This window comes from Sus scrofa, chromosome 8 (assembly GCF_054392235.1).
Source record: "Sus scrofa isolate SSC_HxYL_T2T_F1_AM1 chromosome 8, Sscrofa_HxYL_maternal_Yorkshire_Landrace_v2.0, whole genome shotgun sequence".
Classification (NCBI taxonomy): domain Eukaryota; kingdom Metazoa; phylum Chordata; class Mammalia; order Artiodactyla; family Suidae; genus Sus; species Sus scrofa.
Window position 1 is genome coordinate 37,971,164 of NC_139390.1, and position 16,844 is coordinate 37,988,007.

At 43.8% G+C, this 16,844-nt stretch overlaps 1 protein-coding gene across 2 annotated transcripts in view; it reads right to left on the reverse strand.

The window, feature by feature from the left end:
* Positions 1 to 2,230: 2,230 nt before the first annotated feature.
* TEC (tec protein tyrosine kinase) overlaps positions 2,231 to 16,844 on the reverse strand; it is a 131,467-nt gene continuing 116,853 nt past the window's right edge. For both annotated transcript variants that reach the window (XM_003128960.6, XM_013978655.3), the window contains exons 12-18: positions 11,745 to 11,819; positions 10,843 to 11,014; positions 10,500 to 10,716; positions 7,606 to 7,670; positions 4,802 to 4,920; positions 4,549 to 4,706; positions 2,231 to 2,901 (exon numbers count right to left, since the gene is read on the reverse strand). In XM_003128960.6, coding sequence (XP_003129008.1) covers positions 2,818 to 2,901; positions 4,549 to 4,706; positions 4,802 to 4,920; positions 7,606 to 7,670; positions 10,500 to 10,716; positions 10,843 to 11,014; positions 11,745 to 11,819 — 890 coding nt within the window. In that variant the 3' untranslated portion in view covers positions 2,231 to 2,817. The remainder of the gene's footprint in view (positions 2,902 to 4,548; positions 4,707 to 4,801; positions 4,921 to 7,605; positions 7,671 to 10,499; positions 10,717 to 10,842; positions 11,015 to 11,744; positions 11,820 to 16,844) is intronic.

The following is a 16,844-nucleotide window of genomic DNA, read 5'->3' on the forward strand; positions in this document are numbered from 1 at the left end:
CAGTGTAAACTAAGGAAAAGGACCGAGTTCCTGTCGTGGCGCAGCAGAAACGAATCCGACTAGGAACCATGAGGTTGCGGATTCGATGCCTGGCCTTGCTCAGTGGGTTAAGGATCTGGTGTTGCCGTGAGCTGTGGTGTGCATCACAAATGTGGCTCAGATCTGGCGTTGCTGTGGCTCTGGTGTAGGCTGGTGGCTACAGCTCCGATTGGACCCCTAGCCTGGGAACCTCCATATGCCATGGGTGCGGCCTTAAAAAGGGCAAAAAAAAAAAAAAAAAAGACGGAAAAAAAAAAAGGAAAAGGGAACGTCACCCTAGAGGACATGCTGTCTGCGTCCCAACAACCTGGTGTGTAACAGAGGAACCCCTCCCTTGTTAATGAGGCTTGAAGATGGTACAGGAAGTGGCCTTGAGTATGTCACATAAAAAAAAGGAAATCCAGTGTGGAGGCCTCAGTTCATTCTTGGAAAGCAAGAGCTGTAATAAATCCTGTGGGATCAAGTCCTGCTGTACCCAGCTTTCTTTGGGTCCCACATAAATGGATAAGACTCTCAGTGCTTCAAACACAGCCCACAGAGCTGCCTTTTTGATGTACTAAGGCCTGCAGGGAGTCTTGGAGGAAATAGGCAGCCAGGGAATAGTATTTGTGCTACCCTGAGGCCAGGCACCCATGTTCTGGCTTGTTCCTTGCTGGGGAGCCAGGGGGTTAAATTCCTGAACCCAGCTTTGCCCCCCTGTGGGCTGTTTCCTTGGCGCACTGTGGTTTAGCCACCTTAGCTGTTCCTGGGGGATGCTCGGTAGGATGCTGTTGACCAAAACAACCTGCTACTGGTCATTAAGTAGCTTTTTCACCTAAGAACTACTTATGGTGTTCACACAACACCCCACAGCGTGGCCGGGGAGGGGGGTTCATGGCCTCCAGAGCAAATGAACTTTTAGGGAAAAGTCCCATGTCTTCCTGGGCTTTCTACACCCACAAAACCAACAATACCGTGTGGCCCAATACGAGGCCTTGCTTTCCTGATGGAGATTGTGTGTCTTCGTCTGAGCTCATGAGTAAATGAAAGCTCTACCGCAGATGGCATCTCGGTCAGAAAGCACAAGGGTCAAAACCCACTCTAGTAAACTCGATTGCGGGATCTACTATGAAGCTACCATAGACAATCTCTCTGAGGCAGGAACCCAAGTCCAACACCGTCTGGGAGTTGACTCAATCTGCCACGCTCTCCATTTTTCCTGGTTGCTTCCTGGACGAGGCCAGAACTTGGCTTGCTCCTGGGTCCCTCTTGCAGTGGGAGTAGCCCTTGTGTTGAATATCAGCTGATCCTTCTGCTCCAGAGCCCCACACACCTCCACTTATGCATCTGTGTCCAGGGACAGATTTTGGGACGGGGGGGCTTTTTAGGTCTGCACCCCCAGCATACAGAAGTTCCCAGGCTAGGGGTCGAATAGGAGCTGTAGCTGCTGGCCTCTACCATAGCCACAGCAGCGCAGAAACAGAGCCATGTCTGCAACCTACACCATGGCTCATGGCAACACCAGATCCTTAACCCACTGAGCAAGGCCAGGGATCGCACCCACGTCCTCACGGATACTAGTTGGATTTGTTACCGCTGAGCCACAACAGGAACTCCTGGGACAGATTCTTAAGATGTAAAACTGATGGACTGCCCCTAGTTCAACTTTCCATCCAATTCCAATTAGTTGTGGATACCTCGGGCAGAATCACTTGGCCCAAACATAGGCCCTGTTGGGGGCTTAAGCTGGATAGGCAGCCACAAACATGTCTGCTAACTGAGGAGAGAGCAGTAGCCACTGAAGGGTCCAGACATTTTTCTCTTCAGTAGGAAAAATTTGATCCTCAGGGGAAAAGGAGTTGAAAGCTATAAGGTACAACCTCTAGTTCTGAGAAGGCTGGCTCATATATTACAGAATTAAGCATTTCAGTTAAAAGACAGCTCATGCTTCTGGAATTTCCACTGTGCCTCAGCAGGTTAAGAACCCGACTAGTACCCATGAGGATGCATGTTCAATCCCTGGCCTCTCTCAGTGGGTTACGGATCCAGCGTTGCCGTGAGCAGTGGTGTAGGTCACAAATGGGGATCAGATTCCAAGTTGCTGTGGCTATGGTGTAGTCCTCAGCTGCAGCTCCAATTTGACCCCTAGCCTGGGAACTTCCATATGCCATGGGTTCGGCCCTAAAAAAACAACAAAAAAAGACAACTCATGTTTCATATAAATATATATAACTTTATATATTATATATATTTACAATATATACAGCATACAAATATGTTTTCATGTAATACTAATGGCAGTCTTGAAAGAGAGGTTTCAAAAAAAGTTGGGTACTTATCTGAGGTGGGTTCCTGAGTCATCCAGAACCCACCCACTAGACAATGCCCCAGCCCAGATTTCTGTAGAAGTCACAGGGAAGAGAGAGGTGGCTGAAATGTGGCTCTGCTATCCCCCCTCAACTACCCTGGCCTTCCACCGGCACCAACATGCATGAGCCCACCCCTAAAATGAGCAGACCCTGGGGCCTGGGCACAGTGCCAGCATGCAGTAGGCACTCCAGTACTTTCAGAATGAATAGAAGTGGGTGTCTTTATCCACCACGTCTAAGGCAGCATTTCCATAATCCAGAAGATCCAGTCACAGAGCTCAGGCTGGTCTAGAATCAAAGGCTTCAGGTGTTTCTACATTATAAGTAAAACAATCTGCAGGTCCAAGCACTAAATAAATTAAGGGTTTGCCGCAAAGTGCCATTTCTTGCTTGTGCTTTGGAATCGGGAAGCTGCCGGTTGCAGCAGCACTTATCTTCCAAGAGTTTCTTCGCATTCGACTAGCTCATCTATGGTGCGCAGCAGGTCTTCAAAGGAAGGCCTTCCCTCTGGTTTCTAGAAGTCAAAATCAGAGAGAAGCTGTGGGTTCCAGAATCCATCCCGAAGATCATTCCTCGCTGTTCAACTCTGAGGGCAGGGCACACTGGAGCAAGGGACTCCCTGCTTTGGGACTGGGACACGCAGGCATCTCCAAACACATTTCATGCACCCTGCCTCGGCTGCTGCGACGCCAGCCTCCCTGCCACGTAGTTTCTGCATCCCAAGAACCTAAGGGAAACTCTCATTCCCTGCAGAATCAAGTCCTGCTTCTCTGCAGGGCCCTCTAGCACCTGTTACTCCCCATTTCCTCATTACCCAGTTTTACTGCCCATGAAAACCCCCACATGGGTGCTATGCTCAATCAGAACAATTTCCACCTGTGGGTACACACCCCAAGGTCATTACCAGCAGCTTATCTTTTTTTTTTTTTCTCTTTAAGACTGTACCTGCAGCACATGGAAGTTCTCAAATCAGAGCTGCAGCTGAGGTCTACACCACAGCTGCTGCAATGCTGGATCCAAGCCACATCTGTGACCTATGTCGCAGTTTCGGCAACTCTGGATCCTTAACCCACTGAGTTAAGGGATCGAACCCGCATCCTCGCAGACACTATGTTGGACACTTAACCCCTGAGCCACAAAGGGAATTCCCACCACCTTACCTTGGCTCACACTGTCCTCTCTCCCCCTAGGGCACCACTCCTTGGCCATGAGGCCTCTGCCCATCCCAGTCAATGCTCTTGAGCAGGCACCATAGCCAGTGGCCGGGAGCATGGGCTCTGGAGTCGGACGGGACTCTGCTTCTCTGTAGCTAAGTGGCCTTGGGCCATCATCACCTGGGTTTTCTCATCCACAGAGTGGTCACAGTAAAAGTTTCCACACTTCAAAGGGTTATTTCGAGAACTAAACGGAAAGCACTTAGCACAGAGCCTAGCGCCTAGTACCTGTGAGCTAATGTTATTATTTTCTGTCAAAAGTCATTTTGGTGTCTGATCTCTTATATGAGGGGACATTTCAACACGTGGAGAAGGAAGACTCCCAAAGACGGTGAATAACGAGATCTGAGGAAGGTGAGGTTCGGAAAAAGAACCCCTCGCTGGTGAAAGAAAAATATTTTCACAACACGAGGCCCACTGAACAAAGAGCTGCTTCTCTGTGCTTCTTCGCTGAGTCCTCAGTGCAGGCAACTGTGGCAGGATCCCCACTTGGGAATTTACTAGCTTAATTATCAGTGTTTTCTACTTCTTTGCATCTTCTTCCCATTATTCAGACCGAGCTGAGAAGAGTGGTTTCCTACTTAGAATCTGAAATCACATACAACATGCACCCATCCTCTAGGCTATAAAGACTACACGCTTTTGAGAGTTCCCGTTGTGGTGCAGTGGAAACAAATCCGACTAGTATCCATGAGGATGCTGGTTCAATCCCTGACCTCGCTCAGTGGGTCAGGGATCTGGGGTTGCCGTGGCTGTGGTGTAGGCTGGCAGCTGGAGCTCCGATTCAACCCCTAGCCTGGGAACTTCCATATGCTGTGAGTGTGGCTCTAAAAAGCCAAAAAAAAGAAAGAGAAAGAAAGGAAAAGGCTATACGTTTGTAATCTCCCCTGTCCAGGCCTCTGAGTACTTGAGAGCCTCAGGAAGAAAGCACACAGAAGATGTTTTACCTCCTGCCAACATCTCAGCATCACTTCATATACGTATTTGGACGCCAGCTTCGGCTGGTGGAGTCGGTGGCCGCGAGTAACCATGGTTACCACTTCATAGTTGGTGTTTTTCTCAAAGGGCATCCTGCCTTCAGTGAATACTTCCCACATTAAAACACCTGGAAGGGTGGCAGGGGAGAAATACGGGTTGCCAAAGGATGCACCCACCTCCTCTTCAGAGCAGAGCTGAGGGAGAGGGGAGTCGGAGTCTTACCAAATGACCAGACGTCTGATTTGCTGCTGAAACGGCTGTAATTAAACACCTCGGGTGGACACCACTTCACAGGAAATTTAGCACCGGAAGAACTCGTGTACTGATCATCCAGAACATACCTGGCGTGAGACACTGAGTTACGATCTGTGTTTTGGGTATGTTCCTTTCATTTTTCCCCCCCTTAGGATCAAAGACACCGTTGACTCAAGGCCAACAGGCAGCCAGCTGAGGCGAGATGTTTGCCTCCGTGGCCACGCCTGGTTGGTGCCACCTCCCCCAAGGGCTTGAGATGGATGCGTGGGAACGTTCGAGCTGCACTTTCACTTTTCTGTTTTTCTTTGAGCAGGCAGTGGAGGCAGGATACAATAAAAGGGTTTTGCAAACTTTTTTTATTTCTGGTAACCAATTTTATTCTTTTGACAAAATCTTACCCAAAGGCCCCACATGAAAAACATCTAAAAAGCAAAGCTGCTCTAAAGGAAGTGGTGCAAAGTGTTTGGAACCCACGTGCTTTATTTCACCCCCCATGTGTCCACAGAGCACGACTTGAAACGACAGCAAATAAAAAGAGCCAAGTGCAAAATGACGTATGCAGACGGTGGAGACTATATATGTATACACACCATGCCGTCCCCCCCGCCACCACACACACACTCAAAACAACACCACATCATTTTCCTCTGGGAGCATATTTATGTCCTTCTGGAAGGACACACACCAACTGGTAACGCTGGTTACCCTGAAGGAGGATCCTTAACTGCGGGGGTAAATATGGGTTCCTCAGCCCTTTATGTAATGTGTTCAGTATGTATTTACGAGAGGAATATGTTTACGTATTATAGGAACCTATAAAGTCATTTTCCAAAAGCTCCATGAGAAAATATTCAAGTAAGTACACGAACTTCCTTTGCTGCCTAGACAAAGGTGGTGGCAATGCCACCATGGGCGTCTGTCCGTCTGAAATGAGCCTATAGTGAATACTTTAGAAGGGCCGACGCAAAAGCACAGGTTTTTTTAAAAACCCAGCCTGTGAAAGTCAAATGTGAAATTGGAGGCCTGCCGGTGAGACACAAAACATCTTCATAGACAGCAAACAAGGGCACTGGGTCTTTGCTGCCCTTAGGGCAGCAGTTCTGGCCCCATTTTGACAAACGGCTTTTCTTTTTTTTTTAAAGATCTTTTTTTTTTTTTTTTTGGACTTTTTTAGAGCTGCGCCTATGGCATATGGGCATATGGATGTTTCCAGGCTAGGGGTTGAATCAGACCTGTAGCTGCCAGTCTACACCACAGACACAGCAATGACGGATCCAAGTTGCATCTGCAACCTACACCACAGCTCACAGCAATGCCAGATCCTTAACCTGCTGAGCGAGGCCAGGGATCAAACCCAGGTCCTCATGGATATTAGTCAGGTTCATTACCACTGAGCCATGACAGGAACTCCCACATGGCATTTTAAAAAGTTTTTTCCCAAATTAAAAAAGGTGAGCACCCCGTTTGGCTCACAGTCAGTACAGAGGTGGTGAATCAGATGTGGCCCAGGGACTGTGTTTACTGACCCCTGTTCCATCCCCTCACTCCGGGATTGCCCCTCTTAGCAGTTCTCAGGGCTTATGTTTCACTCTTCTGATGAATTTAAGCTGCATGTGGGCAGGGTCTCCAATGCCTTATCCTCTGTTAGGGTTTAATCTCTAATGCTATGCACATAGCAGGCACCTATTTTTTTATGGATGGATGTACAGATGAATGAACGGACAGAGGAAGGAGAGAAAAAAAGGACAAATGAAATACTTTTTTTTTTTTTTTTTGCTTTTTAGGGCCACACCCATGGCATCTGGAGGTTCCCAGGCTGGGGGTCGAATCAGAGCTACAGCCCCCGGCCTACACCAGAGCCACAGCAACGTGGGATCTGAGCTGCATCTGCAACCTACACCACAGCTCACGGCAATGCCAGATCCTTAACCCACTGAGCAAGGCCAGGGACTGAACCCGCAACCTCATGGTTCCTGCTCAGATTCATTCTGCTGCACCATGATGGGAACTCCACGAAATACTTTTTAAAGGTCTTTTTTAACACCCTATTAAAATTATAAAAATTAAGAGAATAAGAACATGACAGATTTGTGTATTCCAAAACCTTTACCCCAAACACATTTCTATCAAAACAAGTCTAGAAATTTAATCCCCACCAGGGAGAAAAGGGAGCAGTGTATTTAACAGGCTATACTGCCACCTAGTGGAAAGAATGATTTATAACAAGACAATGTATATTGTTATTTTCATATATTTATTTTCTTTCTGGTTTTTTTTTTTTAATTTATTTTCTTTCTGAATGGCTAACATGATTTCCTTTCTGCTTCATCAGTGCAGATTATTTCCATGCTTATCAATTCTATGAGCGAATGCACACATCAACTGAAGTCACATAATAAAGCATTAAGTAGTCATAATTGCTCAAGAGTTTACCTGAGAAAAAGTCAAAGCTAACAGGAAAAAGGCAAATTCAGCAAAGAAACCTTTCAAAATATAGATGATCTAATTTTATGTCCTAACTTTATATCAAAACCACTAAGAAGCAGAAATAATTAGTTCACCTATACAAATATGATGGGTACTACTACTGCTTTGTTAATAGAATAAAAGATGACTCAAAACAGCTCTTAAAGAAGCTTCAGAGGAAGAAGCTGACACAGCTAGACTGCCAAGCAATAGTCAGGCTTTCTTTACCCTGAAGGGAAAGGTTACAGTTTTATATTAATTTAATCCAAAATTTATAGAAAATATTCACATTTACTTAGCCTTACCTGGCCATTCCAAAATCAGATACTTTCACAATTCCTGCTTCATTTACTAGACAATTTCTGGCAGCCTGGAAAACAACATTAAAATGGTATATTAGTTACAAAGTTCCATGATAAAAGTAGAAAAACCTAAGTTATGTTTATATTAAATTTAGTGTAATCCAGTCACCATTTGCAGAGACGTCGCTTTATAAAATCCCCCCCCCCCCGCCATGGGACTATCATCAACATTTACTTTAAAGAATGGGTAAAAATACATAAATAAATAAAGAAGGAATGGGTAAAAAGACAGGTAAAAAGTCTCGTGCAAAGCAAAGGAGGCAACAAAGGCACAGGCGACAAACACCAAAGCACAGGCAACAAAGGCAAAAATAAGTAACTAGGGCCATGCCAGCCAAAAAAAGTCTTTTCAAAGGAAACAAAATGAAAAAGCAAACTATAGAATGGGAAAAAAATGCTTGTAAGCCAGACACCTGAAAAAGGGTTAATATCTAAAATATATGAGGAATTCCTTCAACTCAACAGCACAAAAGCAAATAAGCCGACTGAAAAATGAGCAGAGGATCTGAATACACATTGTATCAAGGAAGACATACAAATAGCCAACAGATACTTGAAGAGGGGCTCAACATCACTAATCATCAGGGAAATGCAAATCAAAACCACAATGAGCCACAAAACCTCACACCTGTTAGAATGGCTACCAACAAAAAAACACAAGACGACAAACGACAAACGTCGTTCAAGAAAGCAAAGGTAGAGAAAAAGGAACTCTTGTATACTGTTGGTGGAAATGTAAATTAGTATAGCTACTCTGGGAAAGAGTTTGGAGGTTCCCCAAGAAATTAAAAACAGAACTACCATATGATCCAGCCATCCCACTTCTGAGTATATATTTGGGAAGGAAACAAAATCAGTATCTTAAAAAATATCTGCACTTCCATATTCATAGCAGCATTATTCGCAACAGTCAAGATATAGAAACAACGTAAGTGTCCATCGATGAGTGAACGAATAAAGCCCATGTGGTGTATATAAACCATAGATTATTACTCAACATAATAAAAAGAAAATCCTGGAGTTCCCATGGATTAACGAATCCGACTAGGAACCATGAGGTTGCGGGTTCGATCCCTGGCCTTGCTCAATGGGTTAAGGATCCGATGTTGCCATGAGCTGTGGTGTGGGTTGCAGATGCGGCTCGGATCCTGCGTTGCTGTGGCTCTGGCGTAGACCGGCAGCTACAGCTCCGATTAGACTCCAAGCCTGGGAACCTCCATATGCCGCAGGAGCTGCCCTAGAAAGGGCAAAAAGACCAAAAAAAAAAAAAATCCTATCAGTTGCAACAGCATGGATGAACATTATGCTAAGTGAAATAAGCCAGACAGAGAAAGACAAATACTGTATGGTATCACTTATATATGGAATCTAAGGAGAAAAAACATAGAAGTTATAGAAAGAGCGAGTATACTGGTATACTGGTGGTTGCCAGGGGCTGGGGGATAGGCAATGGAGAGATGTGGTCAAAGGGTACAAACTTTCAGTTACAGCACAAGTTCTAAGGATCTAAGGCATGGCATGATAATTATAATTAATGATAGTCCGTGGTATCCTTACACAGGACTGATGGTCTAGGAACATACTGAAAACAGACACATTTGGGAAGCTCAGAGAAGAAAAAAAGAATGGAGGAGAAAGGGAGACAGAGTTAAGAGAGAGGAAAAATTAAGAAGTGCCTCCATGACAATAATTTAAAACAGGTAATAGAGGATTGCTTTTTCTGGTATTTTCCAGAGTTAACATGAGCCTCCATCTCTTCCCAGTGATTTGAGACTTAAAGAATAGGAAACAGAGGATTTCCCTTATAGTGTCTGCTTATAGCGTGTGAAATGGAAAAGAGGTTGGGTCAAAGGATGAATCACTTCCCCATTTGACACCACATGCAAGTCATTTTACTTTCTGATGCAATTTTCTTCTCTATTAAGGCTATGGTGGTCAGAAAATCTGTTATGACTCGCTATCTCATGGCATTCTGATAAAGGTCAAATATTCGTGTATGGTGACTTACCGGTGTAACTATTACCTATATAAGTATGCATTATTGATGTGGGTGCCTATGTAATTATATATTATAGGCATTAGATTCAATAAAGATCGTTCTGTTAAAATTCTGGGGCAAGTTAATTTTTTTTCTAAATAAATTTATTTTTTAAATAATTTTTTTTTTCTTTTTGCCTTTTTGTCTTTTTAGGGCCATACCTGCAGCATATGGAAGTTCCCAGGCTAGGGGTCAAATCAGAGCTGCAGCTACCTGCCTATGCCACAGACACAGCAATGCCAGCTCCAAGGTGCATCTATGACCTACACCACAACTTGCAGCAATGCCAGATCTTTATTCCACTGAGTGAGGCCAGGGATTGAACCCACATCCTCATGGATACTAGTCAGGTTCCTAACCTGCTGAGCCACAGCAGGAACTCCAAGGGACAAGTTAAATTTGCCAGGTTTAAAAATAATGGTGGAGTTCCCGTCATGGCTCAGTGGAAACGAATCCGATTAGGAACCATGAGGTTGCAGGTTCGATCCCTGGCCTTGCTCAGTGGGTTAAGGATCCAGCGATGCTGTGAGCTGTGGTGTAGGTCGCAGACACGGCTCGGATCTGGCATTGCTTTGGCTCTGGTGTAAGTCGGCAGCTGTAGCTCCAACGTGACCCCTAGCCTGGGAACCTCCATGTGCCACGGGTGTGGCTCTAGAAAGACAAGAATAAATAAATAAATAATGGTGAAATGTTGTTGAGAACAAAAACTGGGTATGAACACATCATGGCTCATTTGCTGATGACCCGGATTACAAAGGAATCGGGCTAGTGAATGGGAATGCAGGTGGCGTGTGATTACCAGGTCCCTGTGGATGAAGCTGTTTCTCTCCAGGTACTCCATCCCCTCACACACATCTTGACACATGCTCAGCAACACATCTCTACTAAAATGGCCTTGTCTCTGCCGGAGGAAATTCAGAAGGCAGCCCCTTTCCATGAACTCGGTAACGATGTAAATGGGTCTCTGCTGGGTGCATACACCATAAAGTTGTACCAGCTTCGGGTGTGTCAGTTTCCTGGGAGGGAAGTCATGCAGACACACAGTTACTGCAGGGAAAGAAACTGCCCAGGGTATGAGCAGGTTGAGGGGCCAGTGTTTAATACAAAAAGGGGAACTGAAAAAAAAAAATGCAGAAACTTACATCATCACTTTAGCTTCTTCTATAAAGTCTTCCTCACACATGGCGCCTTCCCTAATAGCTTTGATGGCTACTTTGTACTGAGCTCGCCACTTGCCCAGCCTCACCACTCCAAACAGTCCACTCCCCAGCTCCCTCATAAAGGTCAGCTCTGAAGGGTTAATCTCCCATTTTTCTGTGAGACAGAGGAGGGAAGTGATAGCATGTAATCAGGAGAACAGGGCACTGGTCCGGTGGGAAACAAAGACACTCCAATTCGGGTCAATCTCAAAGTTCCAAGATAATACAAATACTGGTAACCACAGAGCAGACTTGCAACCTGCGTGTAAACTATACAAGGTGGCTTTCCACCCTTTCTCAGCCGGCAAAAAAAAAAACGAAGGGAACTGAAGAAGGCAAGAAGATGCTATGTAATAGGCTAATGATAACGGAGCTTGAACAATAAAGGTACTTAAAAAAACAACAACAAAAAAAACTTCCTCCTTTACCAATCTTCCCTCTTAGGTTTTTTTTCTGTTTCAATTCCATCAAGTTGGAAAGAGTTTAACCTGTTTAAAGGCTGTAGCACAAAGACAATCAAGTCAGGTGCCTGCCCTATTACCTCCATCTTTATATCAAGTGAGGTACCAACTGAGCCGGTGAGAACCAGGAAAGGCTTTGATCCATTTTAGAAGTAACAGGGCAATGTTCATTTTTCACTGACAGTTTTCTGCCAAATAATGAACAACAATGAACACGGAAAACTTAGGGTTACTACAGCTGTAAGTATAATCATATGACAACTCACACTGTAAATTTATAAAAGAAAACAGTTCCACCCACTGGAATTCTACCCTGCTAAACTGGTCTTGTGATCATGGGCTCCTTTCAAGGAAAATTAACCAGGCAACAACAAAAGGAGTTACCGTAGCTGAATCCTGCAGTGGTTGGTGCATTCTTCTCCTTTGCACTCACTGGGTACCGCAGCCTTGTGACAAGTCCTAGAAACCAAAGAGGGTATTGCAGTTGAATTCATGCTTAAATCATTCTGCATGGTAAAGTGCTAAACTAGAAACTCACTTGTCAAATACATTCATTTATTCACTTAGTGCTCGTGCTCAGTGGGCACACACAGCTCGGTGCTGCGAAAAACAAAAAGAGAGGAGGGCAGCAAGAAAGATGATCCCAGCGTTGTCAAACCCAAGTCCGTGTGCTCAAGGCATGGTGAGCCCAAACAAACCAAAATGCCAGAGTTTGGAGCAGAGAAAGGTTTACTGCTGGACCAAGCAAGGAGAATGGGTGACTTGTATTCAAAAGACTCGAACTCCCCCATGGCTTTCCAAAAGGGGTTTTAGAGACAGTGTTGGAGTTCCTGTCATGGCTCAGTAGTAATGAACCCGACTAGTATCCATGAAGATGCTGGTTCGATCCCTGGCCCCTCTCAGTGGGTTAAGGATCCGGCAGTGCCACAAGCTGTGATGTAGGTTGCAGACTCAGCTCGGATCCCGCATTCCTGTGGCTGTGGTGTAGGCCAGGAGCTATGGCTCCGATTTGACCCCTAGCCTGGGAACTTAATATGCTGTGGGCGTGGCCCTAAAAGGACAATAATAATAATAATAATAATAATAAAACAGTGTTAAGGGAGAGGATCATAGGATGAGTGATCAGCCTGTGGACCATCTTTTGATTGGCTGGTGGGAGGTAATAGTGATATTTCAGGGATCTTAATCATCAGCTTTTTGGTTCCAAACACCTGGGGTCTACATGCTTGTGGTCAGCACATGGTCACCAACCTCCACCTGGATGGGGTCTTAGTTTCTGCAGAGCAACTCAAAGACAGGCATCCAACTGGTATCTATGTCCCTTCAGGAGGAATTAGGGGTCCTGCGACTCTAATTGCTCACTGCCTGAGCCTGCTCTGTGGGACTCGAGGGAGGCCTGAAAGACTAAAGCCTTTGCAGTGGGGAACTCAGTTTCACTACTCTCTGAGTTGACAATTCCATATTTTATATAGCTTTTATAGACATATGCTTTTATTCACTAACACTATTTTTTTAAAAAAGTGTATAACTATTTATACAATGTTGTGATTATTTCTGCTGTACAACAAAGTGAGGCAGGTATACATATACACAATTCCAACCTTTTTCAGATTCTTTTCCCTTACAGATTATCACATAATATTGGGTAAAGTTCTGTGTCTAGCATACACACAAAGGAAATACAGTGTTTCTCAGGTACTATGCTAGCATATTGTCTTTGCAAACTCTTTAAAGGATGTTCAAAGGTTTCCAACAATTATTATTAATTACTATATCCTATTCTTTTCCAGCATGAGATTTGTTTTGTTTCGTTTTGTTTTTGTCTTTTTGAGGACTGCACCCATGGCATATGGAGATTCTCAGACTAGGGGTCCAATCGGAGCTATAGCTGCTGGCCTTCGCCACAGCCACAGCAACACCAAATCTGAGCCGTATCTGTGACCCACGCCACAGCTCACGGCAATGCCGGATTCTTAACCCACTGAGCGAGGCCAGGGAAGGAACCTGAAACCTCATGGTTCCTACCTGGATTCATTTCCTCTGCGCCACAAGGAACTCCATGATTTGAATTATAAGGTGGAATTATAGTAGTCTACTAAAATTAAAGTGATTCACCTGACGTGACTCAGTATTTGTAATCTTAGCATAAAAACTGAGCTCTAGGATATTTACTGGCAATACCATCTACTGGAAATCAGTGAGATATATTAAATCCTTTAACTTAAGTTGCTTACAGCACTAAATATGAAATCCCAGGTATCTCTCCTATAAACACCCATAGCACGGTATATTTCCTCTCCTACAGCATATCACATAGTATAATTTTTTTAATGGCCACACCCACAACATATGGAAGTTTCTGGGCCAGGGACTGAATCTGAGCCACAGCTGTGACCTAGGTCACAGCTATGGCAATGCGGGATCCTTTAACCTATGGCCCAGGGCTAGGAATCAAACCCGCACCTCCACGGTGACAGCTATAGTTGGATTCTTAACCCACTGCACCATAGCAGAAACTCCTATATCTCATAGTAATTTAATGTTATGTACTCCTCTGTCTCTCCCACCAGATGGTAAAATCTGGGAGAGATCGATCAATAACCACAGAGGTCACCACAGTCTCCTTGAGCCTGATGCAGTTCCTGGCATGCAGTAGGCACTTAATACATGTTTCTTAAATGAATGAACTGAGGTAATGGTGAAGAACGCACACAAGAACAACAACAACAAAAAGATTTAGGGGAATGTGAACACTAAAAAAGAACAGAATAAGAGATAAGAAAAGGTTCTTTGGGGGATAAATTGATGATACTAGTTCCTCAAAGGTTAAACACAGAGCTCCTATATGATCCAGCAAAACCACTCTGAGGTTAAGTACCCAAGAGAAACAAAACTTGTTTCCATGCAAAAGCTTGTACACAAATGTTCACAGCAGCTTTACTCATAATAGCCACAATGTGGAAGCAGCCCAAATGTCCATCAACTGATGAATGACACAAAATGGATAAACGAAATCCACACAATGGGTTATTATTCATCAGTAAAAAGGAAGGAGTACTTATACAGGCTACAACATGGAGGAATGTAAAAAAATACTATGCTCAAAGAAACTAGTCACAAAAGACCACATATTGTATGACTCCATTTACATGAAACATCCAGGAGAGGTAAATCTGTAGAGACAGAAAGGAGATTAGTGGTTGCCTAAGGCTGGACTGCCCTAGTGGGTTAGTGGGTGATTGCTCTCTATATGTTCAAGATTTCTTTGAAGAGATGGTGAAAATTATCTTAGATTATGGTGATGGTTGGCACAACTCTGTAACTATACTAATTTACAGACCACTGAGTTGCACACATCAAATGGGTGAACTTTATGGTGTGTAAATTATATCTCAACAACTGTTCTTCTTATTATCTGAGAAAAGTGAAGAGTCACAAACAGCAACAGATTCAGCAAAAGCATTCCATAAAATTTCAAAAGTTAATTTTCCATAAATTGGGTTGGACACTTGGCCAACCCCTGCTGAGTTACATCTTTGAAGTCAAAGGCTAGAAATCTTTCTGTTTCACCCTGTGGAGCCTCAATTGGCATAAACGTGGTTTCTGGTTTTGGTTTTGGTGTTTGGTTTACTCCCACTCTGGTGGTAAGTGTAGTGGAGGTTTGGAAAGATAGACAACTTGTCTGGGACACTATTACTCTAGTCTTTGGAAGCCTATAACATAGGCTTAAACCTAAGCTGCTCGTCTGGCAGCGTCTGTGACAAGTCTGACAAAGATATGGATTGGATTTTTCAATGACACTTTTTTTTTTTTTAACTATGCCTATGGCATGTGGAAGTTCCCAGGCCAAGGACTGAACCCGTGCCACAGCAGTGACCTAAGCTGCTGCAGGAACAACGTGGATGCTTAACCCACTGCGCCACAGGATAACTCAATAACAACACTTCCAAAGATGGTTCAATAGGCAAAACATTCTCCGATATCAACCACACAAATGTTTTTTAGGTTAGTCTCCCAAGACAACAGAAATAAAAATAAAACAAACAAAATGAGACCTAATCTAACTTACAAGCTTTTGCATAGCAAACAAAACCTCAAAAAAACAAAAAGACAACCTACAGAGTGGGAGAAAATAGTTGCAACTGACAATGACTTAATCTCCAAAACTACAAACAATGCATAGAACTTAAACAGCAAACAAACAAACAACCCAATTAAGAAATGGGCAGAAACCTAAACAGACATTTCTCCAAAGAAGGCATATGGATGGCCAACAGGCACATGAAAAAATGCTCAACATCACTGATTATTAGAGAAATGCAAATCAAAACTACTATGAGGTACCACCTCACACCAGTGAGAATGGTCATCATTAATAAGTCTATAAATAACAAATGCTGGAGAGGGTGCAGAGAAAAGGGAACCCTCCTACACTGTTTGTGGGAATGTGGGAATGTAAGTTGGTGCAACCACTATGGAAAACAGTATGGAGGTACCTCAAAAAACTAATACAGAACTATCGTATGATCTAGCAATCCCACTCTTGGGCATATATCCTGACAAAACTTTCATTCAAAAAGATACATGCACCCCTATGTTCACTGTAGCACTTTCAGGATAGCCAAGACATGGAAACAACATAAATGTCCATCGACAGATGAATAGATTAAAAAGATGTGGTGTAATACACACACACACACACACATACACACACAATGGAATACTACTCAGCTATAAAAAGAACAAAATAATGCCATTTGCAGCAACATGAATGTAACTGGAGATTATCATACTAAGTGAAGTAAGTCAGAAGGAGAAAGACAAATACGGTATGATATCATTTCTATGTGGAATCTAACTTGTGGCACAGATGAACCTATCTAGAGAACAGAAACAGACACACAGACATGGAGAACAGATTAGTGGTCGCCAAGGAGGAAGGAGAAGGAGTGGAATGGACTGGGAGTTCAGGGTTAGTAGCTGCAAACTATTACATTGACAATGGATAACCAATGAGGTCCTGCTGTATAGCATAGGGAACTACATCCAATCACTTGTGACAGAACATGATAGAAGATAATAGAAGAAAAACTATGTATATATATGCATGACTGGTCACTTTGCTATACAGCAGAAATTGACAGAACACAGTAAATCAACCGTAATAAAATTTTTTTAAAATAAATAAAGATGGTTCAGCAGACTTTATTCAGGACCACTGTGGTACGTATTGGGACCACTGCAATAGGATGTTAGCGTAGGGTAGAGAGATGGGCTCAACTCCAAATACAGCACAAGCAAGTTGGAATTTACAGCCAAAGAGAAGGGTGGGGATGAAAGGATGGAACATTACTAAAGGGAAAAATCACACAGGGATCGGGGGTGGGGGTGGGGGTTCTGGCTAAACCAATCTGACAAGGTTCTTGCTGAAGACAAACCAGAGTGACCAGACATCACCTGGATGGTGCAAGATGAGGAACCTGA